This window comes from Trachemys scripta, chromosome 7, assembly GCF_013100865.1.
Source record: "Trachemys scripta elegans isolate TJP31775 chromosome 7, CAS_Tse_1.0, whole genome shotgun sequence".
NCBI lineage: Eukaryota > Metazoa > Chordata > Testudines > Emydidae > Trachemys > Trachemys scripta.
The window spans coordinates 104,643,118-104,657,511 of NC_048304.1; the positions used below are offsets into that span (position 1 = coordinate 104,643,118).

At 45.4% G+C, this 14,394-nt stretch overlaps 1 protein-coding gene across 2 annotated transcripts in view; it reads right to left on the bottom strand.

The window, feature by feature from the left end:
• FANK1 (fibronectin type III and ankyrin repeat domains 1) overlaps positions 1-14,394 on the bottom strand; it is a gene marked incomplete at its 3' end in the record, with an annotated part of 67,961 nt that overhangs the window by 16,374 nt on the left and 37,193 nt on the right. Inside the window, 2 exon segments of one of the 2 annotated variants that reach the window (XM_034776512.1) lie at positions 226-350; positions 4,535-4,712. In XM_034776512.1, the coding sequence (XP_034632403.1) occupies positions 226-350; positions 4,535-4,587 (178 nt within the window). 2 annotated transcript variants of the gene reach the window in all.

Consider the following 14,394-nt stretch of genomic DNA (forward strand, 5'->3'; position numbering starts at 1 on the left):
TAAATCAATCCCAGAACATCGATTGCCTGCCGCCGGACCCTCCGGTAAGTGTAGACGTACCCTTAGAATAAGTAACACATTTATGTTTACAAAATATACATTTCAATTTTTGTGAATTCCGAACTACAGTTTTCAATTCAACAGCTATTTTATATCAATTTTTTTTAAATAGTAAGGAATTCTGTAATTTTTGTCACCTTATAATAAATTAAAGTCTGTACTTACTTGTAGTGGATACAGAGACAGCTGGACTATAAGCACAGTCCCCTGTAGGGCTAGTGATCTTTAGTCGAAATCTGTAGGTCGTTCTTGGCTGAAGACCTTCTATGACATGTTGTCTAGCATAGCCCCTAAAAAATCTCTTATATAATAATTCATACAGTATTTTCCAAACATTTTGGCAAACAACATTTAAGCATAATGTCCTGATGCATAACTGCTAAAGCAAAAATGTACATACAATTTTAAAACCACTGCTCCCACGCTGATCTATCTACAGGATCTAGACCTTACAGCTGTGTCTACATTGGGAAAGTTTTTGCAGTATAAGCTAAAGTTGTGAATTTAAACTAATAAAGTTATACTAATACAAATCCAGTGAGGACACACTTATTCCAGGATAAGAATGACTTTTTTCAGTTTATTTTATATCACTTGGGAAAGGATTTAAGCTAAACTGGAAAAAAACACTCTTATCCTAGACTAAAAGCATCCACATAGGGGATGACTATACAGTAACTCCTCACTTAACGTCCTCCCGCTTAACGTTGTTTCGAAGTTACATCGCTACTCCATTAGGGAACATGCACGTTTAAAGTTGTGCAATGCTCCCTTATAACGTCATTTGGCTGACTTTACAAGGGAGCATTGCACAAGTTCCTCTTCTCCGCCTCCTCTCCCTCCCAGGGCTTCCCCCCTTAGGACTTTCTGGGAGGGAGGAAGGGAGGGAGCGAGCGAACGGTGAAGCTGAAACCCACCTCCCCCCCACAACCTCCGGCAGGCAGGGCCACCCAGAACGCAGAGGCTTTAGGGGCTGCAGGGCCCTGGGCTAAGGGGGCCCCGGGCCTACAGCTCTAAAGCCCCTTTCAAAATGCGGCCCTGCGAGCACGGACCAGAGGACTCAGGAGGAGCAGGGGCAGCTGCGCAGCCAGCGGCCAGAGAGAAGCAGCGCTTTCCCCTTCAAAGCCAGCCAGAGAGACTAGGGTTACCATCCATCCGGGTTTCCCCGGACATGTCCGGCTTTTTCAGCTTTAAACGGCCGTCCGGGGGGGATTTCTAATAAAGTAGAAATGTCTGGGATAAAAAAAATGTCCCCTCATGCAGAGTGCGGCGCGGCTGATTGGACGGCTGGGCCTGATTGAAAGCCGCTCGCAGCCACTGGGGCCTCTAGCAGCCAGAGTCCCTCCCCCTCCCTCCTTCCCCGCAGAGCAACGTCACAGTGTTTGGCTGCACGTGGAGCTCGCAGCCAAACACAGGCAAGGGACAGGGAATGGGGGGGGTTAGATTGGTCCGGGTTCTGGGGGGGGGGGGGGGGGCGGGGGGAAGGGGGCATAGAGAGCAGTTGGGGCAGTCAGGGGACAGGGAGCAGAGAGACTTAGATAAGGGGTGGGGTCCTTGGGGCAGTTAGGGTGGGGGGAGGTCTCAGGAGAGGGCAGTCAGGGGACAGGTAGGTGGGTTCTGAGGGGGGCGGGAAGTGGGAGGGGGTGGGGCTGGGGCAGGGCTAGGGCGGCACCCCGAGTCCTCTTTTTTGATTGTTGAAATATGGTCACCCTAAGAGAGACGCTGCAAGCCAGGGCCCTGGAGCTCCCTTAGCCCAGGGCCCTGCAGCCCCTAAAGCCCCTGTGTTCCGGGTAGCCCTGCCTGCCTGGGGGCGGGGGGCAGCTCCCACAATCATGGAGGCCGTGCCGCGCTGCGCAGAGCCACCTGCACACCCCCTGCACCAAACAGGAGCTACCTCAGGTAAGTCCTCTGCACCTCCTAACTGCCCCAACCCTGAGCCTCCTCCCACACCTCCACCCTGAGCGCCCTCCCGCACCCTAACTCCCTCCCAGACCCAGCACCCCCAGTCCTGAGCCCCAGGATGAGAATGGAGAAAAAAAATGAAAAATGGGGGGGGGGGGGAGATAAGAGAGAATGGTCCCCCCATGGGGGGGGCCAAAAATGAAGCTGAGCACAGGGCCCCACTAACTCTAAATCTGCCACTGGTGGGAGGGAGAGGAGTGGAGACGCACCGCGTCTCCGCTCCTCCCCCTCCCTCCCAGAAAGTCCTAAGTGCTGCCAAACAGCTGTTTGGCAGCACGGAAGTGTTGGGAGGAAGGGGGAGGAGCGGGGATGCAGCATGTTCCGGGGAGGAGGTGGAGTGGGGGTGGGAAGAGGTGGGCCTGGAGTGGAGCGGTGACGGGAAGAGGCAGGCCTGGAGCATCCCCCGGCAAAGTCAGCGCCTGTTCTTCTGGGAGGAAGCTGCTGCTGCGCAAGGTGCTTCCTAGCGCCCTTGCCTGCCTCATTGTCTGCAGTGGGCTGTGCCTGTGTGGGGTAAGCCAGGGGCACCTCCCCACCACAGTAGAGTACAGTGCTGTACAGTATATAATGCCTTTTGTCTGCCCCCCAAAAAATTCCTTGGAACCTAACCCCCCGCATTTATATTAAATCTTATGGGAAAATTGGATTCGTTTAACATCGTTTCACTTAAAGTTGCATTTTTCAGGAACATAATTACAATGTTAAATGAGGAGTTACTGTACCTATATAACTATATCAATATAACTGGTAAAACTCTCTCATGTTGACAAAAAGCCTAATTTATACACCCATTTAAGGTTAAGTGAGCATGTAAATTAGATATTTTCAGATGCAAACTGCCCATTAGAAGCATAAACAGCCATTTGCCTATACAAATACCTAATCTGTGCATGCAGTTGCTGCAAGTATATCTGAAAATTAGGCACAGATCTGAGCGCATCTTTATAAACCAGGTGCTAATATATAGTTTTGTTGTCATTTATAGCTTAAATACATTTTGCAGCAGTAATAGCCCAATGGGAAAAAAACAGGTGTCTAATAAGTTTATTTTACATAACAAATACAAAGTGAAAGGGTTTATTAATTATTTACAAGAATTCTATGGAGTTTGCCCTTTGACACCTACTGCATCCAAGATGCAAAATTTCTTCTTCTAAAAATGCTATATTTATCAGATTTTTTTCCCCAAAACCCAGCATCTTAAAAACATTTTAATTTTAAAATATATGAAATGTGAAAGAAACTCCTTTGGCGGAGCATAAAAGGTCAGTATTAATACAGTCTAATTCTGCCACCTAGTGACAAATCTTACACTGTAAGGTTTTCTAAATATTGGGAACCATATTATGCGTTACTGAAGAATCTGGAGTCAGTGCAGCATGCCATACAACAGTGCAATGCAAGAGGCTCAAGTTAAGAAGTGACTAGTCTTAAGAAGTTTGATCGCCTGGGGCTTTAGGGGAAGGCAGGTTGTACTGTGAAGAACAGCATACAACATCAATCCATGGACTGCTTTACAAACAAGATGCTCATCTTACAGATTTTATGTTGGTGTCTGTTTATATACAGACATGACCAAAAGGGAAGGGAAGGAGCAGATCCTACAGCCTCTGCCCTCTAACCCTAACATCCCTAATCACTCTTAGCATCATCTTAGCTCCTTACTCCTACAGAGGCAAGTTCTGCACTTTGCTAACTAATCATTATTCAAGTTAGGCACAATGTGGAAGGGAAATAAAGGGACTCAGTGCTCATTTTGTGGGAGTAGGATATGAAGCCACTTTGGGGTGGGGGTTGACTAGTGCCCCTCTCTCCCACATTTTGCCTATACAGACCATAACCCATGGAAAGAAAAAAAAGAGAGGTCATCCCTAATAATGTTAAATATATTCTCATGGGAACTGGCCATCTTCTCCCAGATGACTGTACCACTTTGGAGCTGTCAGCCAGCAGGTTGCATGGTAGGTTTAGTTTTCTTTTCAGCTATCTGTCAGCCAAGCAGAATCCACACCTCACACACACATTATGTGAAATTCTGGCCCCAGTGAAGCCAATGGGAGTTTTGCCATTGACTTCATGGGGGGCCAGGATTTCAACCATGGTCTCTCAACATCACCTAACATACTGACAGCCATATATAGCAGTTAAGGGGACAGTCACTAATTGTGACCAAGGGAATTGAATGGAAATTAACAGCCATGTAGGTGTACTCAGTTGCTTCAGGTATGCACCCCTCATGATCAAGCAAGGTGGAGCAGAGTAACAACATATTCTTTTTTTTTTTACAGGTATAGGTAATACATGTTATTACCTCAAAAATTGTGTTTATATTAAATAATTTATTTTGAAAGAAATTAGATTTTAAAAATTGAATGAAAAATGTAATAGTTTTCAGAACATAACAAAAACAACATTGCCACCATAATAAATATTTAGCATTTCTTCATCACTTTTCATCTTCAAAATGCTTTGCAAGCCATAACTTAAGATAAAACTTCATTAACATTGCACCTACGTATAAATGGTACCATAGGTATGTAATTTGGGGTCCTCTTCTTCAATTGACATCTTTAGCCATTGCTCTTGAGGTCCTTTTCTTTGTGCTGTATTTTCCAAATCCCAAGAGAGTTGAATGCTGTGGTGGGTCACCTCACCTACAACTGGAGGATGTGGTTTTGGGATAGTACGTTTTCCTAAAAAATATTTCAAAATGTTATTTCTATAACATAGAACGTAAAAAGATCTTCATGTGTGTGAAACTGCATTTTAGGTATTCATTGATTAGTTTTGTTATTCCTATTTTGATTAAGATCTTGTGTACCCAAGAGTACACACTCATGTATTGAGAAGAACACTCTTAAATTTTGCATCCCTTTATCTTGCAAGTAAGATCATATTTTAACTCACCACTTGGCAGGGAAGTAATACATAATTATTGTGCAAAGATTTCTTAAACATAATGCTGAGTTGGTGCAGTGGATATATGTGTAGTTTGAAGTGTGTACTGAATGTGTTTTAAGTACACTACAATTTGTACATAAAAAGAAACTCAAGACTGAGACATCCAAGATGCCACAAGCTTTGGAACACATTTTAGGAAGCCTATAAATGTTAAAGTTTATCCATAGTGAAGTGTCCCAAGTCACAAAACAAAAAAGTCTAGGCTAAGATTTCAGAAGTTACATACAGTTAGTTAACATTATGCGCATTTAAACTAATCAGTGAAAGTCCCCTTATTATATAATTTGTTTCTATTCCATTTTAAACATCCTTCACATATATAGTCTAAGGAACATATACTGACTATTTCACATTGTTTATTAAATGTTCAAGGGATGATGTCTCTCATGCTACCTGCAGGTTTCAGAGTAGCAGCTGTGTTAGTCTGTATCCGCAAAAAGAACAGGAGTACTTGTGGCACCTTAGAGACTAACAAATTTATGAAAGCATAAGCTTTCATGGGCTACAGCTCACTTCTTCGGATGCATAGAATGGAACATATATTGAGGAGATATATATACACACATACAGAGAGCATGAACAGGTGGGAGTTGTCTTGGCTCACAACTGTGAGTGCCTATCTCAAGGCAGACTGTCAGAAAACAGGGTAGACACCCCAAGCTGGTGGTATTTCATCAAACCGGTAACAAATGTGAACTCTTGGGTCACTATACCAGTCTTACCATGGAGTCACAGACTCTCCAGTCTATCTTGCCAAGCAAACTGAACTTTGTGATAAAAGTTTACATAAACCGAAAATCACACCACATCAGGTTGCTCCCAGTCTCAAGAGACCAATCACTTACCCCCGATCTTACACAAAAGACAACACAAGTAGCCAATTCTACAGTAAACTAAATGAAGGTTTATTAGCTAAGAAAAGGAAGTGAGAGTTATTGAGAGGTTAAAGCATGTAGAATATATATAAAGGTGAGTCACAGTTTGTAATTCCAAATAGTGGCAGTGATGTAACAAACTGCCGGTCTCCCAAAAAATATTTCAGGGCTACTCAGAATAATTCTAGGAATCTCTGTCTTCTCGTTCAGTTTCTCTGACCTGTTAGAATACAAACAGTCCAGAGATGCAGGATTTTTCCTCGAATCCATATTTTAATTTTCTTCTGACAGAAAGCAAGCTGCCAGTGTCTCTACCCACATGGGCTTTTCATTTGATGACAGTGAGTGAGGAAAACACTTTGAGTCTCTGACCTTCAGTCATTGCACACCATGGCCACCTGCTTTGAAATTAGCCTTTTTTCTGTTAAAGTTCTTCATTTGCATTTCATAAGGCTTCTTTCTTGTCTGATTTATTCAGTTACAGGGATATTTACATGTAGATGTTTGCTATTACATTATAACATGACACACAAGTAAAATAATACATGTAAGATCCATTAGTTTTCATGTAGTTTAAACACCAAATACACTCTTATAAATTTAACAATTACTTTGCTCTATACTAATACACAAGTGAATTGACCTGAATACTCTCTGGCATGACCTGATCTGCTAGCATCACAATGTCAATCATCTCTTCAGCACTATAAGTAAGCAACTGCTGAATAAACCGATACCATTTTGTTCTCAAGTTTTGAGTTTTTCAATTGTGTAAAGAGAGACTAGCTGCGGGGGGGGGAGGGAAAGAGGTGGAGGCCTGAGACTATCTTAGCTCTGGTCTACACTGGGGTGGGGGGAGGAAATCGATCTAAGTTACGCAACTTCAGCTACGTAAATAACATAGCTGAAGTCATCGTACTTAGATCAAATCACTGTGGTGTCTTCACTGTGGTGGGTTGACTGCTGATGCTCCCCCTAGACTCTGCCTGTGCCTCTCGGCCTGGTGGAGTACAGTTGTTGACGGAAGAGCGCTCGGGGGTCGATTTATTGCGTCTAGATAAATCGACCCCCGCTGGATCGACCGCTGCCCGCCGATCTGGCAGATAGTATAGACATACCCTCAGTCATACCTGGCCCAACTGTAGGAAGCGATGTATAGCAAAGAACCAAAAGATACACAAACATTATTTATGCAGGAAACTTAAAAATTATGTGGGATTCATTCCTTTAGTGTAAATGAATTTATCACCTGTTTCATAATTATTTGGTTTTGATGTAGATAATTTTCAAAAATAAAGATGAGGGGACACTAAATTTGTGCAGATCTTAGGTGACACTGGATCTAAAATGAGTGACATCTCTTGAAATGAGGGACATCGGAGAGGTAAGGACCTGGTACCTGAGACTAAAAATACAATTAAAACTGGTTCAAGTCCTTGCCTCTGACCACCAGCAGTCACTGCTCCAGCGCTGCTAAGCAACCAGAGAATTCCAAGTATACTTTCATTGCCCTCCTCATTGCTTTCCATAAGCTGGAGGCAGCTACAAACAGCAGCAGCTTCAGCTAGCCTCCGCATTGACGATGCTGTAATCCTATCACGTATCCCACAATGTGGAGAACGACAATGAGATTCCTCAGGGAAATGGGAGAAAAGAGGGAACTGTTAAAACCCCGTGTAGAGGCAGAAAGAAGACAACAGGACTCAGAGAGGGGAGGAGGGCGAGAAACGGGGAGAGAAGATGAACCTTCTACTGGGGACAGGCAAAAATAAAAGGGTACCCAGCAAAGGTGGCAGAGGGAGAGTGGAAAGAGGGAAACACTATACTGAGGGATAATTTGGGAGAGGGAGGAGGGGATTAGTGCCCCCATAAAGTTGCCAAAATGAGGGAGCAAAGTTATTGCCTGCCCCAATCACACTAGATAGGATAGCAGGTTGCTAGATTTTCCCCCCAGTGAGTTACGGCCTAAACGGGGAAAGGTGATTTTGTGGGAGAAGATCACAAAATATTAAGGAGAATTTATGGATTCAGATTCACATTTTGGAATGTTTACTTTATCTTAGAACTTTTGAAGTTCTCCTATCAATAGTTTTGCATGTGCTATATGAATGGCAAAGTCTGTAGCACCAGCAGTGCACCACTGTGATGAAACAACATATACTGAGACAATATCAACAGTCTGCATACACTGAGTGTAAGATATAGTGGATTTCTGGCTTGGTAGGAGAGCAGCTCTTTAAGAAAACTGTATTAGTTTAGAACTTTTAAATGACAAAATATTTTTGTTTTTAAAACCCTCACCAGAATATGCACTTGACCCCTCTAGTAGCTTAGGGCCCAGCTGTATGGAAATTGTTTCTAGCTAAAATATTAATATGCTAGCGATTATAAATGTGCAATGAACTCAACTTTTGCATGAGGTTTTCTTAGAATATTTTCTATAATATCATTATGAACAGACAAATAGTTTCTCCAAAATTAAGACTGCAAACAGGATTTCATTACAATAAGGTGATTTTCACATGCATTACTCTTAAAATTCAAGTCTCTGTTATGTAGGGTAAGTCCCAGAGTGTAACAGTTTTTTCCACTAAATCTGAAGGAAATTTGGAGACAAACTTTCGGAGTTAAACAGCTAAAAAAAAAAAATACTCTGAAATCTTACTAAAGGCAATCAAATTTTAATATTTGGTGGACAAATTGTACACTTAATTGTACATTATTATTATTACCTCTGAGGGCACTCTGTGCCAAAATTAAAAATTCTGTGCGCAATATTTTAAAATTTTGCAAGTTTTGTTTGTCAGTAAATAAATGCAGAGGCTCCAGCATGGCAGTGGGGAGCACAGTCCACTAACTGCTCGAAAGTGAGAGATCACCCTGCAGCCTCCACACACCCCCACCTTGGGGACACAGACTCAGTGGTGAGGCTGCACCCAAACCTGACACAGTGTAAGGCCTGGGCCTGCCCCAGAAACATCCTAGGGCCCTGCCCCTCTGCACCAGGTGTGGGACAGGCAGACTCAACCAGGCAGGATCCAAGTGTGGAGGGGCTCAGTGTGGGGAGATCTAGGTGTGGGACAATCTGGGTGCAGGCAGCTTAGTGTGGGGGGATCTGGATGCACAGAGGCTTGTTGGCAGGGGGGGCAATGGAACTCTGCTGGGACTTCCAGGTGAAAGCGATTGGTGCTCAGCGGAGGGGTCCGGGTGTGAGGGAATGGGGTTTGGTGTGGTGGGGGTCTGGATGCAACTAATTGAAGGTCAGTGGCATGGGGGTCTGGATGTGGGGCATCAGGGTGGTGCAGGGGGTGGGATTTGTCAGGATGAAACTTTGAGTGCAGGGAGTTCAGTGGGGGTGGTCTGGGTGCAGGGGTGAGTCTGGCGGCAGGGGGTCTGGCTGCAGGGGGCTCCAGATGCAGGGGTTCAATGGGGTACGGTTCAGGTATGGAGGGCTAGGGGGGTTCTGGGTGTACTGGGTGAGGCTTGGCAGGGGTGTCTAGGTATGGGAGGTCCAGATGCATGGGGGTTTGGCAGATGGGGGAGCAGTTCCCTGTACAGTGACCCCTCCCTCCACAGCTGAGGAGCGATGGGGGCAGGAAGCAGGGGAGGATGCTGAGCTTCCTGCAGCTGGGGGAGGATTCTGGTGGTGGGTCTGATACAGCCCCAGCACACTAGTTGCAGGGAAAGTGGAAGTCCCATCTTCTCCTGCTTCCAGCCCAGCCAGGACTACCAGCTAATCCCAGCTCAGGGTAGAAGCCACTGGCTGGGGTGTCCCCAGCCCTGCGGTGATTTACCTCTCCGCAGCTGCTCCAGGTGCCTGAAACGATGTACCTGCACAACTAGGTAGTGGTGCGTGACTGCTCTTGTCGATTCCCTTTGCTTCCCTGTCAGAAAGTCAAAGGAAGCAAAGAAATCTGCGGGGGACATGAATTCCCAGGAGTAAATTATTGTGCATATAATACTTTATTTATAAAATAAAATGGAAAAAATTCTCACTCTTAACCATTAATAAATGTACATCACAGAAGTCAATAGCAAACAGTTTACAAAAAGCATACACATCAATGATGTTCTTAGTGTCAAAACTCTTGTAGAAAATTATGTGAGAGGTCTTTTTTGAGAAAGAAAAGAGACAGTTACTTACCTGTACTGTAACTGTTGTTCTTCAAGATGTGAGTGCACACAAGTATTCCACTCAGGTGTGTGTGCTCCCAGCACACCAAAGTCAGAGAATTTTGCCAAGCAATAACTATACTGGCAGTGCATGTGCCAATATCTTGGCTATATAACGGTGGGGCTGCCCCACCTCCCCACTCAGTTCCTTTGCACCGAAATCCCCAGATGGAGACTCTAATGCAAAGAGACAGAGGATGGATCATGGAATATATGTCTGTACCCACATCTTGAAGAACAACAGTTACAATACAGGTAAAAACAACGAGGAGTCCTTGTGGCACCTTAGAGACTAACAAATTTATTAGAGCATAAGCTTTTGTGAGCTATAACCCACTTCATTAGGTGAATGGAGTGGAAAATACAGTAGGCAGGTATAAATACATAGCACATGAAAAGATGGGAGTTGCCTTACTGAGTAGGGGGTCAGTGTTAACGAGGCCAATTCAATCATGGTAGATGTGACCCATTCTCAACAGTTGACAAGAAGGTGTGAGTATCAACAGAGGGGAAATTATTTTTTGTAGTGACCCAGCCACTCCCAGTCTTTATTCAGGCCTAATTTGATGGTGTCAATTTTGCAAATTAATTCCAGTTCTGCAGTTTCTCTTTGAAGTCTGTTTTTGAAGGTTTTTTTGTTGAAGAATTGCCACTTTTAACTCTGTTATAGAGTTTCCAGGGAGATTGAAGTGCTCCCCTACTGGTTTTTGAATGTTACAATTCTTGATGTCTGATTCATGTCCATTTATTCGTTTGCGTAGAGACTGTCCGGTGATTTACACACCATACAACAGAAACACTAACCCAGGAACCAATCCCTGCAACAAACGACGTTGCCAACTCTATCTGCATATGTATTCAAGGGACACCATCAAAGGACCTAACCACATCAGCCACACCATCGGGGACTCATTCACCTGCACATCTACCAAATGTGATATATGCCATCATGTGCCAGCAACGCCCCTCTGCCATGTACATTGCTTAGAGACACTCCGGTTTGGCCAAACAAATAAATGGACACAAAAACAGACTTCAATGAGAAACTGCAGAACTTGAATATTTATTAAAATGTTTATTACAGCCAAGGCCATGAGCACAGATGAAGCATCTACTATAACCAGGGCTGACTACAAGGATGTCTTGAGCGCTAAATGGCCTTCCATAACAAAGGCCATAAATTCCTCTCTAGGGAATTCTGGCAACTTGTTCACAAATTTGGATGTGGCATCCAGTTCACAAAATCCTATTTCAATAACAGAGCTTGCTGGCTTGCAATGCACATCTGCAAGAAGGAAATCAAGTAGACCTTTCTTCCCATTAAATCTAGCCTTTTGAACTCCTTTTCTTTAGGCGCAGATTTATATCTTCTCTGTCTTGCTCGCTCATTTTGCCATTGTCACAACCAGGGAATTTGGAGTTGGATGTGAGAAGAAAAAAGATTCGAAATCCTGCACTGGCACATAGTACACTTTGTTGTGGGCTTTAACAAAGCTGGGGTATTCCATAGAGATTTAGCAAGTTCTAGTATTGCTTCATTTATAAGGAAAGCAACTTCCCCAGGAGCCAATAGCTGGAGGATATCCACCAATTTATGGATCTTCTCCTGAAGAAACTCAGCCTGAATACCTCAGGCTGATGCCATGTGCCAGAACAAATAATGATACGATCTGAAGTCTTTTGGTAATGGAGACAAGGACTTGGGTTTCATTGTGTCATCTGGTGAGGAGGAGGAAGATGTAGCTGGGATCAGTGGAATACTCAGGAATGACTTCTGCCTGCCCTAAAGGTTCAGGATGCCCTATTGCAGAGAGCCACCTCTGCCAACAGCTGAAGTCTGGTGGCTCTTGGGGGGGGGGGGTGTCACTGGAGATATAGGTGATCTCATCCTAGAGTGAACAAACAACTAGGATTTTGCCAAACAAAGGACTTCCCCAAGGATTCCATGGAGGCCACTGTGCATAAAGTTACTGCACTGACAGCCAGAAAGAACTAGGTCAGGTTCCCATGTCTCTTCTGTGGGAAAGGTACTGATCCCGGTACCAACTATGATTCCTGCTATGTCTCAATGACCTTCAAGTTCAAGAGCAAGATGGGGAAAGGGCGGGAGATGCTTCTGAGCTCAACTGTGAGGATCCCTCCAAATAGTTTGATGGTGGCAGTGGGGCTGCTCCTAACACCCCGTTTGAGTGGACCACATCAAACACCCAACATTATCCATGGCCCAACGTTGCAGGGCCATCACTTCTTAGGGATCAGTCGATGGTTCCTGTCCCGATTCACATTCCTTCTCAGCTAACCCAATTCATGAGATGCTTCTCACTTTACTCAGGGATAGTTATGGAGCTTAAAAGCTCAACAGACTCAATACATGTGATGATTCCATGATCAGCCTTAGTCTGTGCTGTTGTTCAGTGACTACCTCCAAGTTAATTCTCAAGTCACTGGCAACTCTTTTAAAGAGGTCTTGGAATTTTGCGTAGTCATCCGACAGTGTTGGAGGAAGGGGAAGTAAGGCTTCCTCAGGCGTTACCTCCGGCTCTGCTGGAATAGGAGCAGGGCTAGGTTGATCCTGGAAGTGTGACTGTGCTGCCAGGTGTCTTGTGTCACCTGCAGATTCGTCAGGTGGTGGCGCTAGACCAGTGTTGTGTCTGGTCGAATTGCCATAGCCCACGTATTCTCGAGGGTACGATGCCCATGGTGTCCAATATTGCCATGGTGGTGGGTAGGGCATAGGTGGTGCCATCCAGGGGTTCACCCCCCAGGGGACAGGATCCTGAGAGTAGGATGAGGTAGTTTTCTTATAACCTCTATTGACTGGGGTCTGGGAGTGGGAGTCTTGATATGGAGAAAAAACTCCGTGTGGATCAGTTTCCCCCTCACTGGAGGAAGGCTGCTCAGATCCGGACTCAGGCATTGGAGAAGAACAGGCATTCATCAGGGGAGACTGCAGGATAGGCGATACCAATAGATCTGCTGTCTGAGTAAACTGAAAAGGTGAGGCTCCTGCGTGAGGTGAAAGCTGTGCAGGGGGAGGTTGCCGTGCGGGAGCATTCCTCTGAGCAGAGGTTTTGCCTGTGATCTCCCTGTCAGTCTGCTCCGCGGTTGTCGGTGCTGCGGTCGGTGCCGGGCGGGCAACATCAGCCTGCAGGGGATCAGGCATGTTGTAAAATGTCGGCACCGCGTCTGTCGCGGTGCCATAATAGAGGCAGGCAACTGAAAGCCTGATGCCTCGGCACCAGAGTCTCGCGCCGCCACTGCAGCCTCAGGCGGCTTTCGCGCGATTCCTGAGGAGCCCAGCTCATCAAAGTTGCTGAGGCGAGGAAACACAGGCAGGGAGACCGTTGATCTGCCTGAAGAAACCTTGTGCCTCACAACCTTTTTTGGTGAAGAAGGCTGTCCCTTCTTTGTAGATTTTTTCAGTTTTTTTGAGGCGGGGGGGGGGTGTGCCGGATTCAGCGCCTGGGTCTGAAACTGACCCGACAGACTTTTGCAGGAGGAGCAGTTTAAGTCTAAGCTCCCTGTCCTTCCGTGCCTTGGAACTGAGTTTACAGCAGCGGGCACATTTTTGGGGAATGTGGGCTTCCCCCAAACATTTTATACACTTTGAGTGGCCATCTGATAGCGGGATAGCCTCCTTACATGTAGAACAGCGCTTGAAGCCTGTGGAGCCCGGCATGGCCGAAGCGGCTGCGGCTGACAGAAAAACTTTTTTTTTTTTTTGGTAACAGATAAAAGAGGTAATTAACTACACTAACAAGGAACTGACAACAAACTAACTACTAGAAGGGTAATTGTAGCAAGAGTGAGGGATTTCCTAACGTGTCTGCTGAGCTCCGTCTCAGGCCGGGGACGGTAGAGAGAGAACTGAGGAGACTGGCCACACATGCGTACTATCAACCTAGACTCACAGCGGGGGGCAGCCTCTGAGCATGTGTGGCCGCTAGGAGTACTGCTGCAAAAAATCTCCGAGCAAAGGCGCAGGGACACACCAACACCTGGAGTGGAGCACCCACAGGGACATCTCTCGAAGAACAACAGTCTAGATCCATCCTCTTTGGAAGCCCCTTTCAGGTAGTTGAAAGCAGCTATCAAATCCCCCCTCATTCTTCTCTTCTGCAGACTAAATAAGCCCAGTTCCCTCAGCCTCTCCTCATAAGTCATGGGCTCCAGCCCACTGATAATTTTCGTTGCCCTCCGGTGGACTCTTTCCAATTTTTCCACATCCTTCTTGTAGTATGGGGCCCAAAACTGGACACAGTACTCCAGATGAGTCCTCACTAATGCCGAATAGAGGGGAAGGATCACATCCCTCGATCTGCTGGCAATGCTACTACTTATACAGTCCAAAATGCTGTTAGCCTTC